The sequence below is a fragment of the Leuciscus leuciscus genome, assembly GCF_965113295.1.
Source record: "Leuciscus leuciscus genome assembly, chromosome: 18".
In the NCBI taxonomy this organism is placed as follows: domain Eukaryota; kingdom Metazoa; phylum Chordata; class Actinopteri; order Cypriniformes; family Leuciscidae; genus Leuciscus; species Leuciscus leuciscus.
The window spans coordinates 27,173,602-27,201,272 of NC_138742.1; the positions used below are offsets into that span (position 1 = coordinate 27,173,602).

At 38.6% G+C, this 27,671-nt stretch overlaps 1 protein-coding gene and 1 long non-coding RNA gene across 3 annotated transcripts in view; both read left to right on the top strand.

Annotated features, from left to right (window-relative positions):
- LOC309480700 overlaps positions 1 to 27,671 on the top strand; it is an 87,322-nt gene that overhangs the window by 45,530 nt on the left and 14,121 nt on the right. The gene's annotated exons all lie outside the window — the stretch shown is intronic.
- bltp3a (bridge-like lipid transfer protein family member 3A) overlaps positions 1 to 27,671 on the top strand; it is a 42,492-nt gene that overhangs the window by 700 nt on the left and 14,121 nt on the right. For both annotated transcript variants that reach the window (XM_082144986.1, XM_082144985.1), the window contains exons 2-11: positions 10,385 to 10,547; positions 10,648 to 10,686; positions 14,390 to 14,481; positions 17,173 to 17,362; positions 20,634 to 20,774; positions 21,362 to 21,532; positions 22,631 to 22,811; positions 24,278 to 24,364; positions 26,138 to 26,308; positions 26,579 to 26,724. In XM_082144986.1, coding sequence (XP_082001112.1) covers positions 10,385 to 10,547; positions 10,648 to 10,686; positions 14,390 to 14,481; positions 17,173 to 17,362; positions 20,634 to 20,774; positions 21,362 to 21,532; positions 22,631 to 22,811; positions 24,278 to 24,364; positions 26,138 to 26,308; positions 26,579 to 26,724 — 1,381 coding nt within the window. The remainder of the gene's footprint in view (positions 1 to 10,384; positions 10,548 to 10,647; positions 10,687 to 14,389; positions 14,482 to 17,172; positions 17,363 to 20,633; positions 20,775 to 21,361; positions 21,533 to 22,630; positions 22,812 to 24,277; positions 24,365 to 26,137; positions 26,309 to 26,578; positions 26,725 to 27,671) is intronic.

A 27,671-nucleotide genomic window follows, 5' to 3' on the forward strand; every position in this document is an offset into this window, starting at 1 on the left:
TTTTATTGATTTAGTCTGATCAGTAAAAGCACCACTGTGACCTTGATTCAGGCTCTGAACCTCAGGTGACTCCCGAGAGTTAAAGATGTATCATTTATTAATATCAAGCACATCCTACCAATCCAATTCCAGACATTTCCTTTTGATTTTAGGGGTTGTTGACGGTATATTTGTTTGACAGAAGTTTTGTGAACTCGCAGAAGGTGTAGGTCCAGGAATATGTCTTATGTGTGGGCAGTGCTACTTTATAATCATTGATGGTTAGGGGTGTAACGGTACACTGAAGACATGGTTCGGTACGTACCTCGGTTTTGGGTCACGGTTCGATATGAGTTCGGTACAGCAAGGAAAGCAACTTGTCCTTAATGCTAGGTTTCTTTTCATTTATTTTGAACAGACAGTAGAGCAAATTACAGTCGTCCCCCCTGAGGAAGTTGCTACAGTACATCCTCCTTTAGTGTATTAAACACTAAGCGGTAAACAATGCACTCTTGCATACGCTGTCATTGTCTTTGCGCGTGAGAGTTCATTAACATTCGTGACAATGGCGAAATGTGAAATCACTGAAAGTTGAGCGAGAAGGAGAAAAAAAAGCCATCTACATCTGAACCTACTTCACTCTTCCTCGAGGAAACAGCGAGTGAAGAGACACCTGTCCTGAGGCTTCCCGTTTCCAGGACACGCAGTGGAGTGAGACTTTCACGACACACATCGACACAATGCCAAATGATTTTGTTTCATTATAACAGCAGAAACGACTTAAAATACGCCATCATTTATGGTCATTCAGAGAAGAGCAAGACATTCGATTCAGGATGCCGCTTTCTGCCGTTCCGGTTTCCTTTCCGTGAAGTTTGTGGAGCGCGTCACAAATATTAAAGGGGTGGTATAATGCCCTTTTCACAAGATGTAAAGTAAGTCTCTGATATCCCCAGAGTGTGTGTGTGAAGTTTTAGCTCAAAATACCACAAAGATATTTTTTATATAGCATGTTAAAGTTGTGACTTTTTGAGACTGAGCAAAAATGCACAGTTTTTGTGTTTGTTCCTTTAAATGCAAATGAGCTGCTGCTCCTGGCACAGGGGGAGGAGCTTCAACAGCTTGTGTGCTTTTAACTCACACAGACATGCACTGAAAATGTCAAAAACTTTTAGCCTTTTATGTTCAAACCAAAGTCAGACAATGATGGAGAGACTCGAGAAGAAGAAGTGACAACATGTAGACAACATTTCTGAACGGTTAGTTGGTGAATTTATGTAGCTTATGTGTTGTTATCTTCTAGTCATTGATTAGCATATTCTGTCTTGATAATCTATAAATCATGTTCTGGGGGTGGGGTTTATGTAAATTTTAGGGTTAGTGATGTCACTAACCAGGGAGGAATGTCGTGTAGTCCCTACCAGCCGTTTGTTGTAGTCCTTAAAAAGCGATTTCTTTAAAAGCAAATATCTTCCTTTGCTTTGAACTTCGAGCGTTGTAACTTTACAGATGTTGTTTATGCTCAAACAGCAACATTACACACTAACTAAAGTTAGGAATGTGAAATCATATTCAACCACCCCTTTAATCTAAACTCAGTGTATCGGCTACTAGCAAGCTCTTACGTGACATCTGAACTCTTGCTTTGGGTTGGTGCGTAGATCGTCTCTTCTTCTGCTGCTCTTTTTCGGGTTGTGGCGGTTAGCAAACAGTGTTGCATTACCGTGAGCGCCCCCTTCTGGACTGGAGTGTGGATCGCCTGTGACTGACTGTCTGTATTCATCGTCAGACTGTACGCACCAAACCGTAAAGTCCGTATCGTGACGGTTCAGTATCAATACATGTACAGTTACACCCCTATACTATAGTATTTTGAATAAAAATCTAATATAAGGATGATATTCTGGCTTAGAGATACAAATCACTCTCATTTCATGTCCAAAGAATGAGGAAGACAGTTCTACATAATTTCAACATCGAGTCCTTGTAGTGTTTGGGCTGTTATTTCGCAGCAGGCTCTCTGTGGGTGTTAAAGCACATGCTAGTTCCTGCTGTTCTGAGTCTCAGCTGAAGCTCTGCCAGCTCTCCCTCATTCAGCTCGGCCTCTCCTTGCTTCACTCTGTCATGTTGTTATGCTTGTTTGATGTGCACACACTCCCGGACCTTCTCTTTAGTAGTGTTTACTAAGGCAAGCATCACGACTAGTGCTCATACTGAGGGGTAGGGATTTCAGCAGACCTCTACCACTAAATATTAAATGTTGACATTACAACATTTTTATGCTACAAACATAAATGATTCTTCAAATGAAGGATGATGTGAGATTTTTATCAATCATTATAATTATAACGTCTGCTGGTGTGGATGCTCATATAGTTATTGTTAAAGTTATTATTTTTGGTGTGAACTGGCCTTACTTGAACAGACTTATGATTTTTGGCTTGAAGAAAATACAAATTCAATAGATGTACATTAGAGGGGCCATATCTAGGCTAGCTCTTGTATCGGGTTGTGGGTCAATTTGACCCTTTAGATTTTTGAATGGTTGGAAATGAACCTATGATACTTTTCCTGAAGTTTTGTAAATTTTCATAAAAATTCATAAACCGTCGCTAGCTGGGCAAAAGGTGGTGACGATTCTAGGGGCCCCCACTTGTCTGAAGTTTAAAATCATTGGTTACCCGTAAGCCAATCACATAACGTTTGGTTATGGCGTGTGTTATGCGCATGCTCAGCCGCATCTAACTTCCACTGTAAACACATGTATGATGCGAAAACAAAACCATCGAGCGAAATACCGGAGTGAACATGGCTGTGAACGACTTTTGCAGATTATGTGAAGTAAATCTACGCATCCACGGTACAATCAGCGTCTACGTCACGGCTCTCAGCCCGCCCTCTGTTCGTTGATTGGCCGGCTGTTTTCAGGCCGGAGGAAAGCGGAAAGCTATGACGCTGTCTCAGACTGACTACAGAAGCGAAATGAATTTGAGCGGAAGTACGAAGTCTGACGTAGTCAGGCTAGCTGAACAGACCCAAAATAAAAATATATTTTTGATTATTGATTTTTAATCTTAATACAAGGGCTGGACACCAGAATATCGCGTAACTGTCCAGAACACATTGATCATCGTGTTGGTGAGTTGCACAGACATGCACCACTTACATTTATACAAATCTTTTCTTTTCTGTCCCGGCTGTTGTTTTGCAGTTTAATTAGTGTGTGAGTGGGACTGAACCAGTGGGCCAAGACTACTGAAGTAGATTGAATCTGCTTGTTCATCTGCTAAGTGATATGGATATCCAGGACAATCCTGCTGGAGTAACCTGGGGTTAAGTGCCTTGGCCAGGCGATAGCTTGTGACTCGCTCTATCTAGGGATTGAACCCAGCAACCTTATGGTTATCAGGCCATGAACCCCATGAACAAAATCAGCTTCAAGCTGTTAAACACATTTAAAATGTACAGTCTTAATCTTCTTGGAAAACTGAAAAAATATTGATGAATATTGATGACTTGCCTTGCACTCAGGGGTCCAATCAAATCTCTCTAGAATGAGAACGTCTCTCCCTCTAATACCAGCAAATCTTGGCTTGTGATTGTGTCATAAAGTAAAGGCTATTGGCTATTAAAAAAAGAAGCCCTCGCCCAGTTTGAAGTGTCAACAAAGGAAGGAAAACCGCTTTGTTTACAGGGGTTTTTAACCATTACACCCAGAGACTTTGATGCTGTTGTCGCACATAAACTGTCCTTTTATCAGAAGGCTTTTTGCCATCAAGTATGCATGATTTTTATTTTTATTTTTCTGAGAAGGAAGGATTTAGTGAAAGGAGTATTTATAATCTAGGCTTGTGTGATGTGTAGCTGTGGTCTCTTCACAGAACGCTGAACTTGTCTACGGTCATCAGCCTGACATGTTAGTAGTTTTCACACTGTTTGTTAAGGTCTGTGTGAGAGGAACGGGGGGAACTACAGGAGCGTAAGAAAAGAGGAATGGATAATGATGGTGTGAGGAGATACGAGCAGATCCAGCCCTCTTACCCATTCAAACGCCATATTTACTAAACGTGTCAAATTAGCGTAAGAGGTCAATCCCATAAAAGTGCCGATGGGAATGGAAAGTTTTGCGCGTGACGATGCGCAAATGAAAGAACACAGACGCAACCGGATCATTTACATAATGACCAACGCAATCTTCCAAAAGCAGCGCAAATTAGTATCTGGAATGAAGACATGCTTTTTTTGGGGTAGTAAATAATGGCGCAAATACCAGTGAATTGACAAACTAAACCTTAGTAAATCACCTTGATTAATTTAAATGCTCTCCTCATATTGCGTCTTTTGTGTGTCTTTAGTTTAGTACAGTAGTTTTTGTAACACCAAAAGAAGGTTTGCGCTGGAGCAAGCTGTTAGCAAATCTGCCCTCAAGTGTGCTTTTTGTTGGGTGTATTATTATATTTTCAGGGCTGCGTCCGAAATCGCATACTCTCTTGAGTAGGTACTTATTTTGAGTGAGTAATTACTTTGCGACCACTAAAAAGTTCTATATTCCAAAGTTCTATGTCCCATATAGTATGTGTGTAGTATGAATGTAATCCAGACGTACTACATCCGCCTTGTTGTCATTGGCCTCGTTTACACTGCAGGTCTTGATGCCCAATTCTGATTTGTTGCCTATATCCGATTTTTTTCAACTGTCCATTTACACATTCTTTCAATTGTGACCCATATCCGATTCATGTGTTTACACTTGACATATTATCTGAAACATCGTGCATGCTTAAAGGGGGTACTTGCACAGATGGACGAACGCGAAATATGCTTGATGCTAGCTCTGCGATATATGCGAAGTTCGCCAAACATCACCATGATTTTGAGGTGGAGGAGGACGAAAAGGGCCATCATCATTGCATCATTGCGCATATACTTCAGTTATTGTGTGCGAGAGAGATCTCAGGACTGGTGGGAGCATATTGTGGCGGGCTTTAACGAGGAGCAGTGGGTCCAACATTTTTGGATGAGCAAGCCAACCTTTAATATGTTGTGTCAACGTTTGTCCACTTTCCTCTCCTACGACGACGACACGTTTCGTCGGGCCATCCGTAGATTACAGATGCACGTCGGGGTTGCTCTCATCATTAAACCGCGGAGACGTTGCCTAATGCCTCAGAAAATCCGATCAGCCTGTTTACATGACAGTCGCATTGGCACATATCTGATTTATATCTGATTTATTTCCACATATGAGCGAGGCCTGAAACTGATCTCGAAATATCCGAATGCTTTTTCGGTTTTTCACGTTTTTTTCCTGTTTACACGGTCATAGAACACATCCGATCTGTGTCATGTATGAGCCAAAAATCGGAATTGGGTCACATTTCAATGACACTGTAAACGAGGCCATTATCATGTGATCTACTACCTTGGTAAACCAGAGTTCTCGCGAGAGCACAAGTTGAATTTGCTCAGCAAAGTTACTCTGGTGTCGAGCAATGGAGCTCATTAAATATGCCCCTCGATCTGAGCTGCACCAATCACATCGGGTTATCTGATATAGGCGGGCCAGAGGCGAGCTAGATGACGACAGCGCTGTGACTTCGAAGTCATCAGTAAACATTGCAAGATGGCTATGGATGAATAGCAGTTGTTTGAAACGGCTTTGGCCGCTATAATGAACGAGTTAGACTTGGCTTTTTCCCAAAAGAGGAACAGAAGACGACGCTCGAATCGTTCTTTGCAAGAAGGGTGTTTTTACTGTTTTGCCGACCGGAAGAGTCTAATCTACCAGTTAGCTCCGCTGGTAGCTAAGCGTATGGGGTTTATTGTTGTGATTGGTCGTAGTGTTATCCAATTGCGTGCTGTGAGATTTTCAAATGCATGCTTGGGTCCGCCCCTCGAGCTGGCCGATTTTCATTGACCGACACCAGACCATTAATCTTTTAGATTTAGGTCTGGATTTCCAGGCTAGTGATCTACCAGCATCAGTTCCATTTATAAATCCTCTCCCAGTGTTCAAGTAGTAGGCTAGGTCATTGGTTCCCAACAGGGGGGTCGCGGCCCACAAGGGGGCCTCAGCGAGCTCTGTGGGGGGTCGCGTCATATTTTGAAAGTTTTGAGCAATTTGTATTAAATAAAAGTCCTTAACTTTTTTTCTGTTCAAAATTTATATAATGAGCGAGTTCATCATGAATCCATTTTCCAAACCGTGTTTTTGTCTTATCCTGACTCACTATGGTACACCTATAATAAGTGATTACATTGGGACTATTTTACACTGGTTCGGATCGCTGCCGCTGCGGAGTAGCCCAATACCTGCGTGACTCGTCATAGAGAGAGAATTAGTTCCGGCTACAATGTTCTTCCGAAAGACGCATTATTCTGTTAATAAACGCATGTTTGTTATCGCTCGCTATAGCGCCAAAAGCCTCAAAAATAAAGCCTCACATTGATAAAGCCTCACAAATAACATGCAAGTATTGAGGCCCCAGACAGAAGTCATTTAGTAATAGCCTATATTCATTCTTTTTTTTTACCTACATACAAGTGTGAATACTGATATTTTTGTTATTGCATTTAAAATAGGGCAAATTTATAGGCTACTCCTAGGCTTAAATTTTTTAAATTACAAAGGGCCTACTAATGTTTTTGTTATTGTATTTTCAATATTATAGGCTATTATTTGTGCATAAACATATCTGTTTATAGTAAACATACCGTTTGCTTGAAAACAACATATTTTGTCATCCTTGCTGCAAGCTTACAAGAGCGATAATATCATTAAATGTGAAGGGGGGCCCTAAAATATTTTCTTGGGAAAAAGGGGGTCTCAGACAAAAAAAGGTCATCTGAGTACTTTTTGCCTATTGCCCTGCATCCGAAATTGCGTATTTCTCTTATACTGTATAGTATGCGAAAAACTGTTTTTGACTGAGAAGAAGTATGTCCGAATTCATGATATTCAGCAGGTAAAAGCCCCCGGATGATGTACTACTTCCGGTGAGATTCTGAAGTGTGTATTCGATGGTCACTTTACTATCCCATGAGGCCACGGGAGAGGATTTATCAATGGCAGTGAAGTGACGCGACTGATGCTCTCAGTCACATGATAATGACAACATGGTGGATGCAGTATACGTCTGGATTACATTCATATACATTCACATTATGTGGAGCATAGAAGTATATTTTATTTTTGGGTCAACTATCCCTTTAAGAAATATGAATACAGAAATACGATGAGCATTTACATATGTTCATATACATAAACACTGATGTTTTTGCTGTCACCCTGCCCTACATTGAAGTGACTAACCCTCTCAGAAGAAGAGATAGAGAAAGACGACGGATGACCGCAGTCATAAACACTCCTGGAGATCGCAGAGACATGCTGAGTTTACAGACGTCAGGCTGTTGTTTGTCCCATAGTCCTCTCTGTTCTCTCTGCTTTATGTCAACCGGGTCACTCTGACTAGAAAACCCTTTCATCATCTTCTACAACCTTTTCCACTGTCTTCCCCTCTTCTTATTTCATCTCATTTATCAGTGTTATTTTAGGGGACATTTACACTACACTGTTTTCAACTAAAAACTGAAAACTTTTTATGTGTTTTGGCCATTCAATTAAATGACAATGGCTTTTTGGGGGCCTGAAAATACAAACTTTGGAAAACGGGTTTCAAAGTGCAGGGTTTTGAAAACTATACCTTTATTGTCTACAAAAATGTGAATTTGTGAAAACGGTGACATCATGCGCATGTGTATTACGTGTTCAGTCTGTAGGCGCATTACGCGTAGTGTTTCTTTACAAAGTGACATCGCCACCTACTGGCCTGGCATGAATAATACAGCGATTTTAGTCGTTTTCATGGATTGACAACAGTGTCATCTGTACATGAAAATGTGAAAGAAAAACTTTTTCTGTATTTACTTTCATTGTTGTCATGTAAACGTACCTTTAGTACCCTTGAGATATTATTATAGTTTTACTGATATTTTGTACATTTTTATATGTATATTTTTTGTTCATTTTAGTTTTAGTAATTTTATTGTTTTTGTCGATTTTATTAGTTTTGTCTTTTTCTTTTTAAAATGTCTATATAGTTTTGAACAAATTATTTCAGTTTTAGTTATTTTAGTACATTAAGTTATAAAAGGTTATAGAAAACAGAAACCTTGGCAACGAGCTGGATTAAAATAAGTTTAAGTACTTTATTTCAGTAAAAGCTTACTTTATTACAAGTACAAAAATATATTTTTTTGTTTGGCTTTAGTTCCAGTTAACTTTAATCGCCCTGTTTAATTTTCTCTCTTTCTCAGAAGAATAACAGTCACACAATCCTGTATGATTTTCTTTTTTTCAGTAAAACACAAAAGGAGAAGCTTTGAGGAATGTTCACGCTGCTCTTTACTCTACAGTGACCAAATATCTTCTGCCAAAAATTCTCATTTGCACTTTTATTCCAGTCTCGGTTAGAAAACTTCTGAAGTATTGAATACGCCTAAATATGTAATTAAATTCTCATTGTCATCAACAATAACACATTAAAGCATCACAGAGAATCACAATCATGTATTGCAGCATATATGGTTAATCGCACCATGTTGAGATGTGACTAAAGTGGTGTGGTAAATTTTACTCTCTTTGGTCTTCTGAAGGCGAGGTTAATCTTTGAAGTCTTTGAACAGATGGAGATTTCCCATTCAAATGCATGAAGCGCTTCAGTGTTTTGAAGCGGCCACTCTGTGTTCTGCGTTTGTAGTGAATGTGCTGTTTTCATCTTAGGAAGCGTTTGGGCTGGTGACCGCAGTGCTGTACAGTGAATACTAGATGTGCTCTGTGTGCTTGTGTCTGTGATCTCAGCAGGTTTTGAGGGCAGGGGTTAGAAACGCTCCCGTGGGCTTAAAGCAGTCTTACTGCAGGCCTGTTGTAATCTTATTACCCACAGTTAGTCAATGACTGTCTTTGTGATGGGGTTTCAGCTCAGACATCAGTTCCTTAAAATATAATCGCGTCAAATGTAACCGAATGGGGAATGAAATGGAAATGACATGGAGACCAAGATTTTTTAAAGAATAGGCTATGACTTTTATATGTTCCCATGACCTGAAATGTTATTGGTTATTAAGTTTTCTCCTAATGATGACATAAAGATAATGTAAACATAATAATATTTATTTATGAATTAATCATTTATTACGTTTGGGTGACAATGACATGACATGCATTTAAAAAAAAAAAATTTATTGCATTATTTCCTTTAAAAATAATTTGATAAATTATTGACGTGTATCACTAAACTTATTTAGTTTGAATTAATTTTCAGTTCATTCAAATAATAAATGTTATTTTATGTTTTGGTATCTTAAACCCACAAAATGTCAGGTGGCACAACCGTCCACATGAACTGCCTTAGGAAACTATTTAAAACGATTTCTTAATAATAAGAAATTTAAAATAAAATAAAATACTATGGCATAATTTTATGTTTTATATATGAATTTTATGTTTTATATATGCAAATATATACCACCTGAAAAAAAAAAAGTAAACACTTTGAAGAGTTTTTAACATGTATTTAAGGTGCAAGGAAAATACATTATTACTTTTTACTTGATGGTTACACCGTATGACATTTTCAAGTCATTAAAAGGGGAATTTATGCCTTCTTACAAAGTCTTGATTTTGTTTTTTGGCTCTACTAGAATAGGTTTTCATGACTGACTGTTCAAAAAACACATTATTTTTCATATATTCTCCATTGTTGCAGCTCCTTTCTTCCCAGTCTGTCAGTATCGCTCTGTTTACGAACAGTGTGTTGTGATTGGTCAAGCATTTTGAGTGTGTTTGAAAAATGTCCCGCCCCTTACCATAACCTCAACCAGGCCCCGCCCCTTTATTTTACGTATGCAGTGGACAGGAATGATTTAAATGAGGAATATTGTGACGTGTTCGTTCCCGGGAGAAAACTCAAGACTACTGGAGGCGTTTCAGGGAGTTCAGACACAGTGTTACTGATATAGAGAATAACTCCCGCTGGAGGGACTTTGTGCTTTATTACTTTGCAACATTACACATTAAAGGCCCTGATAAACTCATGGTGAAGTTCTTTTCTGTTGTTTCAAACTCCTGAAGCAAACTTCGTTTTGGCCAGATTTTTTTCGAAATGACATCACACCTTTCGATTTCGATTTCACTTTAAGTATATCGGAGCCTTAAAGAAATTAAAGAATTTTACATGTATAAAAGCATAATAGGACCCCTTTAAGTTAAAATCTTCTAGAAAATGGTGTAAAACATGAGTTCTAAGAACTTGGTACATGTTTTAAACATGTTTTAAACACCATTTATTTATGGTGGACCCTTATAACTCTTAAACCCTCTAACCAGTGCTTTGGTCTTGTGTAGGTTCACTAAGAACCTCTCCCCAGATAAGATCAACCTGAGCACACTGAAGGGAGAGGGTCAGCTGTCCAACCTGGAGCTGGATGAGGAGGTCCTGCAGAACATGCTGGATCTGCCCACCTGGCTGGCCGTCACCCGCGTCTACTGCAACAAGGCTGCTATACGGGTAGGGTGGAGGAATCATCATTAATGTGAGAGGATACTGTCATGAATAACGTCATAGCTTGGAGAACTGTAGTTAAATGTCTTTTTTCCCCCCATGTCAGATACAATGGACGAAGTTGAAGACCAGTCCCATATGTTTGGTAAGAATCTCCCCGAGTGTGTTTCCACTCTTACGTCATGCTTCTCAGTCACATTCTGCCATCCCCATGCTTATCACATGGTCTCCAGTCCCTTTTCACTTCTGCAAAAGTCCCTTTATTTTATTTCTGTGTTTCACTCTGATGTTACAGCGTCTGATAAGGTCAGATAGAGTTCTGTGCAACAGTGACTGCACACTTTTTCAGTGGCTTGATCTACAGCTAATTTCTACATTGGCGTTTCAGCAGTTTTAGTATTTAAACAAACCAATCACATCAGAGATTAATGGCAAAACCGTATTTGAAGCAAAAACAAATGCAAAATATGTGAGAATGAATGAACTACTCTTGTAAGTCATTGCAAATGATAAGGTTGAATAAGTCTGGGACTTTTTGTGGGGTTTTTTAACACTCATGATGCATTCCGATCCATTTAGACTTGTATGAGATACATAGATCATTTAGTTCCCCTACTAAAGACTCACCCATCCCAGAGCGTCACCCCATAAGCACAACCACACTCACTAATGCATACAGTATGCATCGACATGAAATTGAGAGCATTATGAAATATTAGGTGTTATCAACATGTCCATTTATTATAAGCAACACAAGACTTTAACAGCCAATGACATTTACAGCTGGGGAGACTGGACTGATTTTCTACTGTTTAGTGTTAATCACCATCTAATTTATCCAGTTAAGAGCTACATTTAGCCTTAGATGTTGGTCCCTGAAGCACAGGTTTCATCAGCTGACAATTTTTCAACAAAAAAAAAAAAGAAAGAAAGAAACATTATAGGCACAAATACAAATTTACTTTTAGAAATGGTAAAAAAAAAAAAAAAAGGTGTTATTGTTTTGGCAAGTTTACTGTTTAAATTAAAACATGTATGAAAACTTGTGTGATATTTTATTATTATTATTATTATTTTAAAATGAATTTTACTGTGCAATTTCTTTCTAATTTCTTTGAGTTAGACCGAACTTTTATTTTGGTGGGTTGTAGACATTTGAGTTTCTGTGTGTTTTAATAAACTATTATTATTATTATTAGTCCTACTTGAAGTATACTCTACTGTGCAATAGTAATATATTTCTGAAATAATTTCTTCAAGTTATACCGAACTTTTATTTTGACAGGTTGTCGTGAAGACATTACAGTTTCTAGTTTTATCAAATGAAATGGTGAAATTCTCGTGGAGTGACTCTCATAGCAGCTCTGCGATGAAAGTGCACATGTGTATCCTATCCTACATCATGTTTCAATACAGTGAAACACCACGAGCGTGAGTCACGCGTGCTTCAGTGTGTGTGTGTGTGTGTGTGTGTGTGTGTGTGTGTGTGTGTGTGTGTGTGTGTGTGTGTGTGTGCGTGCGTGCGTGCGTAGTGGAGCACACATTGAGCGCTCATTCCCAGAGACGCGTAGAACAATTGCAGTCTCTTTTAACTTTAATATTAACAGACACTAGTCCATATCGAGATTTGATTCATTGTACAGCCCTACTTTTGATTTATTCATTCAAAAATAGCCAAATTCCGTGACGTTCTGCTTAGCAAGCTCCATTTGTGACTGGATTCCGTGATTCGGTGTCGCTTCGCAAACACAGACGGGGTGAATATGAATGAAAGTGAAAGTTCTGACACAAAACGAAGTTGTTGCGTATCCTCACGATTTTTTAAGTGGGTATACGGAAATCCTTGGCCTTTTCTAGTGGGTATAGGAGGATCTTTGTTGACATCTTTGTACGCATGCGCGAGTGGTTGTGTGGCAACAAAACAAACAGTATTGCGGGCAGTAAAGACGCGACGAGCATTTTCAAGAGAGTTAGCGGGCGAAATCCACAATATATAAGCACTTTAACATCTGAAGACCGGAGGAGGTTTGGAGAGAAGCTCAAAATTTGTATTGGTGACAAAATCGAAGTTATTCAAAGCCCATATGAGATCTGGGATGACAAAAAACGTTGGTCCGACTCGCCCGTGTCTTGGCCACCAATCTGCTGGGGAGACATTTATTCTTATTTAATAGAAACCCCTGGACCCTTCACTCATGAAAGATTAAAGGCTTTCAAAAGATTATTTTGTTTTTTCGAAAAGTTGGGCCGATCTTTTCTGCCAAACAGAAAGCAGTGATCGTGCTAAAAGCAGAGGTTAGAACAGACTTTTCTTTTGCTTTTAAGTTTTGCGATCCAGAATAGCCCATTTTGATGTGAGGAACATAGTCTGGGTGCTGTGGATCGCGGTTTGGGACACCTGAATCAGAACGCGAAAACATATGACTCGGTTGATTTGACTCAGTTTTATTATTTTTTTCTTCTATAAATACATAGTCACTAAGACTTAGGCCTACCATGAACAAAATGAGCCTCACAAACTCGATCAGTAACGTTAGCTGCAGGAATCCAGGCTTTCTTCGGAGCGTCCAGGTTCAATCGCCTAATTGCACGCAACCATTTCTTTCGTTTTTCGCGATCCTTTTCGGAGGGAATTCGAAAAAACTTTTTATCAGGCCCCCAACGAGCCGTACTCGACCACACAGCAAGAGTGAACCATCCTCTTCTCTAAATCCTCCTCCAAACGTGCAAAACAATCAAATTACAGGTATCTAGAGGTATCTAGCGGTGTTTCCTGCCACACGATTCCCATGATGCAACGCGACAAACATAAACAATGACGTCACAAAAGATCCGCCTATACGGCGTATACCTGCGTATCACGTAGACTACACCACTGGTTGCACCTCCATCTTGAAAATACATTAGCCTAAGAGGGACATACCTGGAATTTCAAGCTTCGCCTTCCACGTTTTTACACTCAGTGGCACCGTGACGAATGCGAGGGGGAGATTACTCACGACTGCCGGCAGATTTGAAATAATACGGCCACCGTAGGAGCTAAAACGCCCTCGGAATGGGAGGGGCTAGACGGGCTCTGGTAATATTCAGTTGGTAGTCATATACAATTTCACCGCTAGATGGGAGAAAATCCTACACAGTGTAGCTTTAAGATATAATCATAAAATAACATTATTAACTGAGGCCGTAACGTGATCTTGTGTAATTATTTTTATTTATTTTGAATATATGAGTTAAATTTGTCTCAATTACTTCTGTAATATATATTTCATATATCACACACTTTTGCGTCTGAATTTTGTTGATAAACATGAGTATTGATGAACCATTGCAGCGTGAATTGATCACCATTTTCATCTAAAAGTGAAAAAGGTAAATATAATTGTTTAAAAAAAAAAGGTTTTCTTGCATTGCAGTGATTTTCTTTAGTTCATGTAAAATGTGAAGTTTCAAAGAATTTCTAATTTTATGATGAATAAAAAGGGGGTTAATGTAGTAATAGCATGGTAATAACCTTCAAAATGTTAATATTTTTGCATTTCAACATGTTAATGAGAAGTTATTAATCAGATACAATATGGTTTTAGTTGAAACATTAAGTTAAGCTTGTGTTCGGAACAGACCCAGTGAGAAAAAATTGTATGCAGATTCTGAATCCATGTTGTGTATTAATACTCTACCACTATACATTAGATTATTAAATAGTTAAAGTTAGCTAGTGTTACTTAAAACTTCACTCCGAAGATTTCAGGGAGATTCCCGTTTCCATATTCTATAGATAATGTATGTCTTGAGAAGTGTAGATCATAATAAAACAAGTGACTATTCTGTTTCTTCTCCTTTTGCAGTTCCTGGATAAAGTAGAAGTTGAAATGAGAACCTGTGAAGAACCACGGCCCCCAAACGGCCCTTCTCCGATAGCCATCACTGCAGGCCAAAGGTCAGCGTGATCTGCCGTCCTCCTTTTAGCATACAAATGCACAGTGGTTTACAAATCATACAGAGAGTGTTGAAAGCTCCCTATGATGTCCTCTCCATCATACACAGTGACATTTAGATTCATTAGTGGTACTTGCTAAGTCAAGCATCAATTCTGTTATTTGTTCAAACTCTTAATGCCAAGTATTGGCAGAGTAAAACATATCGCACAAATGTTCTACAAACAAATGATTCCTCAAAAGGTGGCCATAAATTAGATCCCATATAAGCTATGAAGTGGGGACTAGGGATGTCAATTTTCACAAATTCCCATGATCGATCGTCGTTTAAATTAACGATCAATTAATCGATTAATCGTTAGCCTTAATACTGCGATATGCGTCTACTGCAGTGGCTATGACAGCATGACAGGGTCTGCAAATGCTGCTTAAAACGCTATATGTTCCTCACCAAATCAATTAGAATGGTTTTAAATATAAATAAAGGGCTAGTAGGATTGTAAAATGTTTCGATGTGATTGATAATTAAATTAATTATTTAATAATCAAATATAACTACTAATACAACGTGTCACCAACGCCGCCTCATATGCGCTTAGAATGTGTGACTGTTGTGGACGCGCTCTTCCTGGAACAACTGCACGCGCTGAATGAATCTGCTACCGTTAAACTGGAGCACTTTGCTAGCACGTTATTTATCTAAAAGAAACGCGTCCTATATGAGATTAATCAGTTATATTCAAAATAAACATAATATTACAAATTATATCTGCACAAAATGACGCAAATTCATGCACAAGTGAACTTGAACTAAGTTACGTGCCATTCATTCAGAACTACTCATGTTGTGGACGCGCTCTTCCTGGAGCAACGCGACGCGGCAACTAAACCCAAATAATTCACAATGGTTTATTACAATATTGTTCTCTTTATATTGTTATGTGATATTACAGTCCCAATAGTCATTATTAGTCGTGCACTGCCGTTTGAGCTGCGCGCGCTGAAGCTGACGCTTTACTACAGAGTTAATTCTTAACCAAATGCATCCAATATGAGATAAATCAGATATAGATAGGCCTACAGAAAATAAACAGTATTACAACTTACATTTGCACAAAACAAAAGGCTGCGAATGCACACGCAAACGTATAGTCATGATGAAGGTGTAAAATGGTCCCAAACATAACTCCGGCGCGCTCGCTTTACATGTTTCGCGGTTGAGCAGCGCGCACGCGCATGAAGACCTGCTTAATCGATGATCGATAAGTTGTATCGATTAAATGTATTATCGACAATTAATCGATCGTCGATTAATCGTTGACATCCCTAGTGGGGACACAAGCCAAATCACAATATAACACAATATTTATAGTTAAATTATTCATTTTGTCTTTATTCATTAAAATGCATAATATCAGCGTCATATCATATGTAAACATGCAGTTATAATAGTCATTACAATTCAAATCTAACCTTTTTATCATAGTTAAAATCTATATATCGTTCCCAACAAAAGTATTGTTTAGCGTAACACATTTAGAAGATTAGTGAACAGGCTGTCGATTACTTAAATGTTAAGGTGTTTCCTCACAAAAGCATTTTATTCAGTGTAGTGAAGATTTTCTCCATTGACATCCATTCATAAAAAACGGCCTCTGCTCTCCTTTCCTGTGTACCAGCGTTAGCATTAGCCGTTACGTTTTTTTTGGCTAAAGGTTGCAGGCTTGTCATCTAGTGGCTTTGCCTCTACTGTGTGTATTCATGTGTTTTGAAGGAGGCGTGGCTTTGAGATGCTCTGAAAAGGGAGAGTGGGATCTTAAGGTAGGGACACACCAAACCGACGGCAAAGAACTAGCGCTGATGAAAGCCGACTGTGTTGTCGCCTCGCGTCGCCTGCGTCGGGGGAAAAAGCTGCACTTTAACACACCGAGAGAACTATAGCCGACTGTCAGCTAGCATGCATGTTCTGTGCCTGCGTGTAAATGAGACAACTGTCTATTTCTGCAAATATATTCATCTATATTCATCATTTAAAAAGGGAAACTGACACTGCCGGCTGCAGATACACAACTGTAAACAAAGCAGCGCGTGCTAATCGTTTTGAATATCAATCCTGCTGATCACTTTCTTTATTCCACTCCGCTCATGTTAATATTGAAATATTCGCCCAGGAACACTCAGGTAAGATGACGTAACATCAGAACATCCTTCCGTCTGTACCATCTCGACTTCTTCGCTCCTCCTTCCGTCTGTACCGTCTTGACTTCTTCGCTCGCTGTTTTGCTTTTATTTTTGTGCACTGACTTGTTCGCTAAGCTGAACAGCCAATCAGAGCACTCTCACCGACGGCCCGACGCCGATTCTACATGCCAAAACAAACCTGACGCCGTTCGACTAAAGCCAACGGCTCTAAACAACCATGTCGGCCGCCGCTCAAAAACCATTGGTGTGTCCCCTGGCTTTATGCTTTCAAAGCTAGCTTGCTATTGCTAGCTTCTCAGAAATTGCCTACCCTACCTTTAAACGTATTAATTTCAGTTAGTTTCCCAGGCAACTTTTTTTTTTACATTTTAAGTTGTTCATCTAATTCTCTTATTTTATTTCAGTTATTGAAAAGTTTTAGTGAACAATAACAAGACTGGATTGATCGTTCTGTCTAACGTATGTTTGCGGTCTGTCTCTGGCCTCTGCAGTGAGTACGGCTTCGCTGAGAAGGTTGTGGAAGGAATGTCTGTGATCATCAACTCCATCACGATTAAAGTTCAGGCCCGAGCGTTTCACGCCTCCTTCGAGCTCTGGCAGCTCCAGGGCTGCAGCCTCAACCCCAAATGGCAGAAGAGCGACCTTCGGCACACACGCATTACTCATCCTAAGAGAGGAGAGGTACAGTACAGACGGCAGTGAAAGTGCCATACAACAGTAAGAACAGGTGTACGGTGTTCATGTTGACCCCTCAGTTTGACATGTACGACACCTACTGGAAGAAGCACCCGAGGTTATGTCGCATTTAGCTTGAATAATTGCAAAAAAATGTCCTCATTAGGTTTTTGTGGCATTAAAAGGGATTGCCCTGGTTAAAACACCGTTCAGTATGAACTGTCAGCTTCTTCATTTTAAAGAGCAAGTGAATCATACAAGGGAGAAAACTAGCATTAGTTACATGATCTAAAAGGGGACAAAAGCAGCACAGATCAACATCTGTCAGATCAAAGTGTTTCTACACTTCACTTCTCCTCCATTAGTTCCTCTTTCACTTGCTTTTCTCCACTCACTGAAGCACATGCTCATGAGAAGTCCCCTCTTAATTACTTTTCCAGACCAGCATTAGGTAATGAAATCCGGCCAATCATTTTGATATATGGACTGAGTATTCAGGTTGCCAGATCTTCTAAATGAGCTGTAATGCAGTTAGATGTGAGATGGATGTTACACTCAGAGATGACCTCTCCTGCTTTCTTAATATAGAGCTGTGCTTCTGCTCGCCCTTCAGGGTTACGCCGCCCACTGAGGCACAGTCAGTGGTGAAGAAAGCCAAATGCTCCGATTGTAATGTGTCTTTTTTTAGCCATCATGAAATCAAAACTGACACTATTTCCATGGTATCACTTTAGGTTACACTTTATTTTAAGGTGTCGTTGTTACAGTGTAATTATATAAGTACTGAGTAATATTAAGCAACTACACGTACTTACTATAGGGTTAAGGTAGGATTATGATTTGGTAGAGGGTTAGTTGCATGTTATTATGCATAATTGACTGTAATTACTGTGGTAAGTACATGTAACATATGTTACAAGGACACTGTACCACACTTTATTTTACAGTCCTGTTCCACATGTACATACTATGTACTTATTATAGCAATTACAATAACTGGGTAATAACCAGGAACTACCCCTGAGCCTAACCTTAACCCATGTAGTTACCTTATATTACCAGTACTTTCTTAGGTTAGTTTACTGTAAAATAGAGTGTAACCATTTTCATAATACACTTGTCTGACAGTTTTCTCGACTGCTGTTATATACACAATATGTAAATATATAAGAATGTTCATAAATCAAAATTTATAACATCTAAATCGCATTGGCTGCAATTATCAAACCGCAAACTCTACAATTTAATTAAAAAATATAAATGCACTGTGGGTTTAAGAGTTAATTTGGCACTGTGAGCAGTTCATGATCGAATGCTTCACACAAACCCCATCTCTGCATGTGCACTTGCACTCAAAAAATTAATTTTTGCCTCTTGTTAAATTTAATGAATTAAAATAAGCTAAAGTAACACGATTGTTCAATATTTTGTCACAACTTAATTTAATTGTGTTCAATCAACCTAATATATTTAAAACTGAAGTTTACTTAATTTGTGTGAAAACTACATGAATCATTTTTGTTGACAACTAACTGGGCAGTGGATCTGTAGTTCCCAGCATGCTTTGCAAGGGACTGCATTAGGAGGGTAAATTTATGGATTAAAGTGTTATTTTATGTGTTTTTCTGTAAATGGAAAGATGTTGTTAATGTTAGTGTTTAATATTCAGTTATGTTAGAAACTTAGAGGACTTTCTGTAATGTTTTTGAATTTTGTGGTTACCATTATGCAGAAGAGTGGCGACTGTGTTTAGTTTAGGGCTGTGGGCACTCAGTATACACTATACATGCACAAAACCTCTTTTGCAGACTTGCATAAGTAATATTCAATATTACTCTGTAAAAAGTGGTTTTAATTTAATTGAACACTAGTAGCTTCTATCATTGGAAATAACTGTAGAGTCAAATTAGCTAAAATTATAATGTTGGCGATTTTAGGCAGAGCAAAAATATAATGTAGTCAACCTGACAAAACTTTATCTAGCAGGAATGACTAAATTAATTTAAGTTCATACAACAAGATTACAATAAATCATTTCAAACAAATAAGATTTTGTTGGAAAAATGTAATTCATTTTCGCGGAAAAGTTTTCCTTAATTTAATTTAATCAAGTTCAACAGCTTATTTGTTTGAGTGTGGGTCGCTTATATCGTGCATTTGATTTCACCAGATTTAAAATGAGATATATAAACCTGTAGCCAAGCATGGAGGGCTACCTGCAGGTTTCCTCCTAAATAAAAGCATGAGGGGTTTAATGATTGAAAAAAAAAAAAAATAAATAGATGTAAAATATTAGAATTAGAATTTTACATTTATACCATACTTTTTTTTTTTTTTTATGCCCAATTATTTTTATTTTACATTACTATAGTTTTATTACAATAGTAATATATTTCCATTTTTATTTTCATGATAATCACAATAAAAATCATAATAATAATTATTTTATAGTATTTTTGAATGGGTCAACAACAGTGAAATTGTGGCCTATTATAACAGTCATAACTCTGTTCATGAACACTCAAATTTTAAGTTTTTCCCAAATCGTTAATCCCTTAAAGGCATAGTTCACCCAAAAATCATAATTTACTCACCCTCAAGTTGTTTTAAACATGTATGAGTTTCTTCTACTGAACACAAAATATATTTTGAAGAATGTGAGTAACCAGACAGTTAACTTTCATAGTAAGGAAAATATATATATTTCTATTTTATAAAAATATAAATATATTTTTAAATAACGATATTTAACGGTTATATTTTTGGATGAACTAAGTAACCCAAAGTAAGTGGTTGGCACTTTTTTCTGCTTTTTCTTATTATTTTTATTTTCTATGCAAATTCTAGAATGATTAATTTTCCAAAGTCATATATTTTAAATCTCAGTTTTTTTCATATCGCAATATATATTGCTGAAAATCAAAATATCGCAACGAAAAAACTGTGCAGCCCTACTACTCTTGTAGGCAATACAGCCTTTCTTAAGTCTTGCACATAGGCTAGGCAGTAATTCAATGACAGTTTACATGTAAGTGCAATACAAGTTATGACAATAATAGAAAGCAAAGATGGATTTTAAAAGGAAAAATGTTTTATTTTTAAGAAAGTCCATTCGATTGCCATCTTGGCAATGCCCTATTACCAGTCTTTAAACTCTACTTCAATGTGGAAAGATTAAAATCTCCACGATTGCTCTCCAAGCTTGCATTAGTGACATGACTTGCCTGTGTGTGTGTTTTTCATGGAGTGTGATGGCTTATACTCTGGTGTCCTGCAGGTCCTGACGTTCAAGGAGATCAACTGGCAGAGTCTGCGCATTGAGGCCGATGCGATAGAGAGTGACGAGCAGGATCTGGGCAGCACGCCACTGCGCCTCATTACCAACCAAGGGCGTATACGCATCGCTCTCAAACGCAGGGTACACTTTTCAGATTTATTTACAAATCCTCTTCACAGAAAAACCCTCTTCATCACTTGTTTGCCAAAGTCACATGAGAAAATTTTAAACTTGTCCAAGGTTTTTGCCTGATTGTAAAGTTTGCAGTCATGAGTCACATGATGAATCAAAGCTCATCACAAGCAGCTTTTTCATAAGAAAGTTAATAGCAATATATAGAAGCTGCACAGTGTCATTCACACAAACACTAAACACCATCATGATGATGACACACATGAAACTTAAAAAATGCAATAAACATTAATTTAACAACATTAAATGTAACATAAAACCCTAATGTACATAACTGATTAGAAACAACTTAGAAAAACTATGAAGAAACAGTAATTTTAACAAAAATACATCATATGTGAAGTGTCACGCAGGGAATTGTGAGAATGTAATTTTATATCATTGTATATTTATTGGATTAATTCACAGCCTTTGCGATGTGATAATCACACCAAGCTTATATCATGATTTTGGTTTTATGTCAGTATATCTCACAGCCCTAATCAGAGGGGAACGGCATGTATTCTGTGCTGACGTTACTACCCTCCTCGTCTCAGGTGAAGGACTGTAATGTCTTGGCCTCTAAGCTGCTCTTCATACTGGATGATCTGCTGTGGGTGCTGACAGACTCCCAGCTCAAGGCCATCATCCACTACGCCAAGTCTCTGAGTGAGGCCATGGAGAAGTCCGCGCAGCAGAGGAAGAGCATGGCTGCTGAAACACTACAGGTGCCACACTGGACCCTTTAAATCCCTCTCAGAAATGTTATGAAGACAACTTAAGGGGCTTTCGCACCGGGAAGTTATAGGAACTCAGTTATAGGAACTAGCCACCAGGATGGTTCCCTTAGCCAATAAACGAATGGTTCCCTTAGGAATGTTTTAGTGGTTGCATTCGCACCGTCAGTAGGAACTCTGAAGTGACGTGACGCGCGCTTGTTGTTGTGACTTTTATTTTGACGCGCTGAGAACGCAAGAGCCTGAGTTCACAGCGCTCACATTCTCCGTGTTCATTAGTTTACGATCTGTCTAACAGTCCTGTCTAATACGTTATTATATAGAACTGTTATACATAGAAAGCAGACAGTTGTGAAAAGTTATTAGCGTATGCCGTGTGGTCCAGTGTTGCTGAGCAGAAATACATAATCATAATCATGTTTGGCTTGGTCCCCTCAAAGTTGCGTTGGATTTTCTCCTCAGCGTAAAGTTTAAGAGGTCCATCTATCACTGTTTTCCATGTTCGTAGAGTTAGTTTCTGGAGTGAATATATAGACTATAATCTGTTTGTTTACACTGCTTTTTTTTTTTTTAAATGGCGGGTGCTGGTGTTTCGCGTGTGTTCGGCCAATCAGCGAACACTAACGTCACTGGTAGTTCCTATAGTGCTGGTTTAGACCGACTCTGAAGTATCAGTTCCTCCAATAGGAGTTCCTAGAACTAAAATCGTTCCCAGTTCCTGCGGTGCGAACACGGCAAAATCCGGGAACTTCCGCCAATAGTTCGAGGAACTATGAAAAGGTTCCTCCGGTGCGAAAGCCTCTTTAATGGTTAATGAGATACTCTTATCGGCACATCAGATTTTAAGATCAAAAAGAAAAGGAAACCCTTTGCCCTATACTGCACTGCCTCTGGTTTTGGGGCAAAGGTTGTAGTGAGGCTTTTGAACACAATTGTCATTACAAAACAGCTCAACAAAGTAAATGTTGTGTAAAGCCGTCTATAAGATATTCAATCCCGAGTGTAGCCCATCCTGCGTCAGCCACTCCCTGTGAATGACTCAGACAGTGCCGGAGTGTGTGTTTATGTCTTTGTGTGTTTGTGCAACAGACTGCGCCTCCCTCTCCTGGGATCCACCCTCTGTGGACTGAACCTCCTCCACCCGAAGCGGTCGGGACTCCCGACACACTGGCCCAGTATTTCGACCTCCATGATGTCAGAGAATCATCCTACCACACTTTCATCTCCCGTCTCGACCTGCACATCTGCAACGACAGCAGTTCAGATTCTGGTAATGAATCAGATCACCATTAATTATATTTCTACCCAGTTACTTGAAAGGAATAGTTATTAATTGTGTAATTAATTCACTAGGACCCACTTTATATTGTGTTTTTAACTACTATACACAAACATTTAAATTAATAATTTAATACAATGCACTTTCTGTGTACATACATGTTTAACATTGTCTTTATATTTCAAAATACCTGCATGTAAACACATCTGTTATTAATTACTAATTATAATAATAATAATAATTCATTACATTTATATAGCGCTTTTCTCGGCACTCAAAGCGCTTTACATAGATGGGGGAATCTCCTCAACCACCACCAATGTGCAGCATCCACTTGGATGATGCGACGGCAGCCATATTGCGCCAGAACGCCCACCACACACCAGCTTACTGGTGGAGAGGAGACAGTGATGAAGCCAATCAGTATATGGGGATGATTAGGAGGCCATGATGGACAGAGGCCAAGGGGCAAATTTGGCCAGGATGCCGGGGTTACACCCCTACTCTTTTTCGAAGGACATCCTGGGATTTTTAATGACCACAGAGAGTCAGAGTTTATGAATCTATAATTACATTGTTGACCCTTCCCTTTTAAATAGGGATGTCAATTTACATAGATTTACATAATAGATTGGTTTAAATTAACAATCAATGAATTGATTAATTGTTAACCTTAATTAACCAATTGTATCCCTTAAAACTAATCTTTGTTCACCAAAAGTATATATTTAAAAGTTTTTTCCTTGAAAAAACGTTTGTCATGCCTTAAAAATAGATTGAATGTAACTCTACACCCTTGCCTCATTTAGTATACACGGTTCTATGAATATGCAAATGATCCCCGCCTCCATTCACTCACACCAGCTCACATTGATCTGATTGGTTAAAAGGTAGTTTGTGACGTCAGAAACACCAGCGATTTCAAACCGTGTTTTTAAGACTGCAATTTTAAGGAGAAAATACTCAGCAATGGTGTTGACGTGAATTTGCACATGGTTTGTAATATAAAGCATATAAACACCACATATAAAACTTGATTTACACCACAGGGAGACTTTAAATCTGAAGTGGGGGGTGCTAATAAGTTATCACGTTACTTAACATCCACTTGCTTAACCAACACAAAATAGGTGTAGTTTTAAAGCTTAGAAGCTTGGCTTTAGAGTGAATATAGGGAATATGACCATCACTTAATAAGTGCTTTTAAATTCGCTGGCATGTTAGAAGTGCTCTGTTTTCATAGCGTGAAAAAATAACTGCATGGAAAAAAGTAGTGTGCACATTCAAATAAATACCGTCTTTTGTGTTTAATGGAAAAAAGAGGTTTGGAACCACATGGAGATTAAATAATGACAAAATTGAAAGTTTTGAAGGGAACTATACTTATCTTGTTAGCAGTTAGCTACGTATATCATCATAACACTGACATACCCATGTGATTTATCCTGTACACACAGATGAAGCTCCGCCTCCAGGAACACAGGGTGCGATGCAGCTTACCCTCCGGAAGCTGGGCTGGGATTACTACCCTTTCCACAGACCAGGTGACAGACGTGATTCATATCATACACCCTCTGTTGCCTTGTGGATCTGAGGTTTTAACTTGTACTTTTCTGTCTCTGGCTTTGAGGTCACGCCATATAAATTCGCTTGACTATGTACAGTCCATTCTGCTCACCAATGCTGCATTTATTTGATCAAAAATACAGTAAAAACAGTAATATTCTCAAATATTTTTACACTTTAAAATGACTGTTTTCTGTTGTAAATATATTTTTCTATTTGAATGTATTTTAAAATGTAATTTAGTCAGCATTATTACCCCAGTCTTTAGTGTCACATGACCCTTCAGAAATCATTCTAATATGATGATTTGATGATGAAGAAACAATTTTTATTATCATTTATTATGATTTTATATTTTACTTCCCTCTTCGTCTTTCAATTAAAGTTAGACATCAGCCTTCTTAGTATTCCTCAATCAATTCATTATAAACAATGTAACAAAGAGTTGTTGTTTTTTAAAAAGAAATGTGTTTTCCAATACATTTTTTGTGAATAGTGACCCGAGATGTGTAACAGTGTAAGTATATTTTTTTCTGCACAACAATAATTGAATCTCTGATGACTGAATAAGTGCAATTCACCTTCATTCCTACAAGGTGGCAACGTCTGAGACACAATGATAACCTGAACAAAAGAATAGGAAGAATCATCAGCAAAACTAAATGAAATGGCTCAGTGATTTACTGAAGAGCAAGTACTGAACGCAATCAAATATTAGTGTCACTGTCACTTGATGGTGGGTCTGGTGAAGCTGTCAGTGATCAAAATACTGATTATGAAGACTTGGAAAATGATAGTTTTGAGAATATGGTTGACATCGCGAAAATGAGTCAGATACTGAATATACAAAGGAAATGAGCTCTGATGATGACACTAGCTAGCTATGTTTCCATCACCCTGTTTTTATGCACATGTTGAAATATCGCATCAGAAACGAGAGATGGAAATGCCAAATTTTCCCGAAAATAAATAAATAATAATAATTCTCAAAAAAGATTTTATGTCTGTTGAGGTGGTTTTTGACTTGTGCAAAAAAGAGTTAATGTGAATAATGGGATTTGCATTTGATAATGGGAAACGCATTTGCCGGATAAGCAGCAGTCATTGGCTGTTTACGCTGATGGTGTTTTATTTACAGTTGGTTAGTAGTTTACCAATAAATACCACCGTCATCTGCTCAAACTTATTTTTTCTGCGACCTTTGATTCGCTTCAGGTTTGGATGGAAACCCAGCTAGTGATGACTGTAAAAAGCATCCGCTCAAATTAAACCCTTTCAAGGTCTATTCTTTAGTAATTGTTACTCTAATATCAGGAGAGTTTTATACTATTGCAGCACCTAGAGAGCCATCCATATTAAATATACTAGATCCCGGTCGCTAAAGACCCAAATATTAATGATTGGCAAAAACTTCATGCATTTGAAGTTTAACATGATATTTTTTGAAATTCAAAAGAACAATATTAATTTGCAATATAATATTTTGTTAACATTATAAATGTCTTTACTGTCACTTTTGATCAATTGAATGCATCCTTGTTGAATACAAGTATTGGCCCCAAACTTTTGAACGGTAATGTTGCTCTGAGCTTTTTGTTTAGGTTGTCACCGTTTTTGAAGTCTTGTTTTTTCCCCTTATTGTAACGACGCAGCGATCGATGTATTGTGTGAATGGTTGACTGCAGGGTAACTGGCAGATGTGTAGTTGAGTGAAGCCAGCTGTTCAGTGACATGTGCTGTGTGCGGGACAGGTGAAGGCTGCCGGCACTGGGAGCGTCACTGCGGGGCGATGGAGTCTCGTGCTCAGTGGGCCGCCAAACTGCTGCAGGAGTTTCAGAGGAGCGTGGAGGATCTGGGCATCCCTGCGCCTCACACAGAACCAAACGTGTCTGCTAAAGACTCTCCAGCCAAAAAAGTCAAGGGTAAACTGTCTATCCATCCCAAATCATCAATACATGTTGGTGTTGTTGTGCATGATTCATCAGTCCACTTTATTGAAAAAAAAACAAGAGGCACAGTTCTTATAATTTTGTAGTCTAAACACTAAAAAATATTTGAAGTGATGCACTGGTTTCTTTAAAAAATGTATCATGTATTTGTCATGAACGTGTCTGGTTTTGTTTTCATTTTGAGAAGTTCTCTTGTTAATTTCATTAATTGAATTTGAATCGGTCTTGTTTTGTTTTGAGCAGACGGGGAATCACTGTCTAATTTCAGTCCTGAACGGACTCAGACCTCGCGCCGGACATCAGCAGCCGCCCCGTCCTCGGGAACCACACTGAAGAAACTTCGCTCCAGCTGTATGGTGATCCGCGTGGACGATCTGGACATCCATCAGGTTTGAGACGTCTCTGCACAAACATAACAAAAGTTATTGAGACACGTTTGACAGTGACAGCCTTTATATGCTTGTATACAGTGCAGATCAAAAGTTTTAATAAATATATTTTCTCATTGCAACATCACCTCTTTTCTCACAGTGTCTGAAACGGTTTGATAAAGAATTCAGACTCTCTTAACCCCTCCTTTCCGAAAACCTACGGTGTTCTGATTGGTCAGATGGCCCAGACAGTTGTGATTGGTCTACTCTGCCCTGATTGGTCAGATGGCCTAGTCTGTTGTGATTGGTCTACTCTGCTATGAATAGTCAGAATTGCCTAGTCTGTTGTGATTGGTCTACTCTGCTCTGATTGGTCAGAATGCCTAGTCTGTTGTGATTGGTCTACTCTGCCCTGATTGGTCAGACGGCCTAGTCTGTTGTGATTGGTCTACTCTGCTATGATTGGTCAGATGGCCCAGTCTGTTGTGATTGGTCTCCCGCTTACAGCATGTGTTGGAAACCAAACGTCCATTACCATATCTGAATTTGGTGTGCTCTTCCACAGCACTTCATACACAATGATACGAACAGTAACGATGGCGCCGGTTTTACCATATCAATTCCAGCCCGAGTCCTCATCCTTTAAAGTGCATCAAAGTGGATTTGACATGAAACAAACTCTTCCAGGCTTCAGCTACAACTACAGTGTTTGAGGGTAAAAATAGACGTTGTTTGCGGGCAGTCAATGAAGACCATAGGCTGGCTTTATGCAAATGTATTACAACCCTATGTAGGTTTTAGCAGGAAGCAAGACTGGAATTACTGATGACTCGTTTCAGCAGCTCCGAATCGATTCTTTATTTTAGGAGACCATAACTTTATTTGTTGTGGACTTTGTTTAAATCTTTGCAGACCTTTTACATTCACAAACAGCTATATTACACACTACATGAAAGGTAATGTTT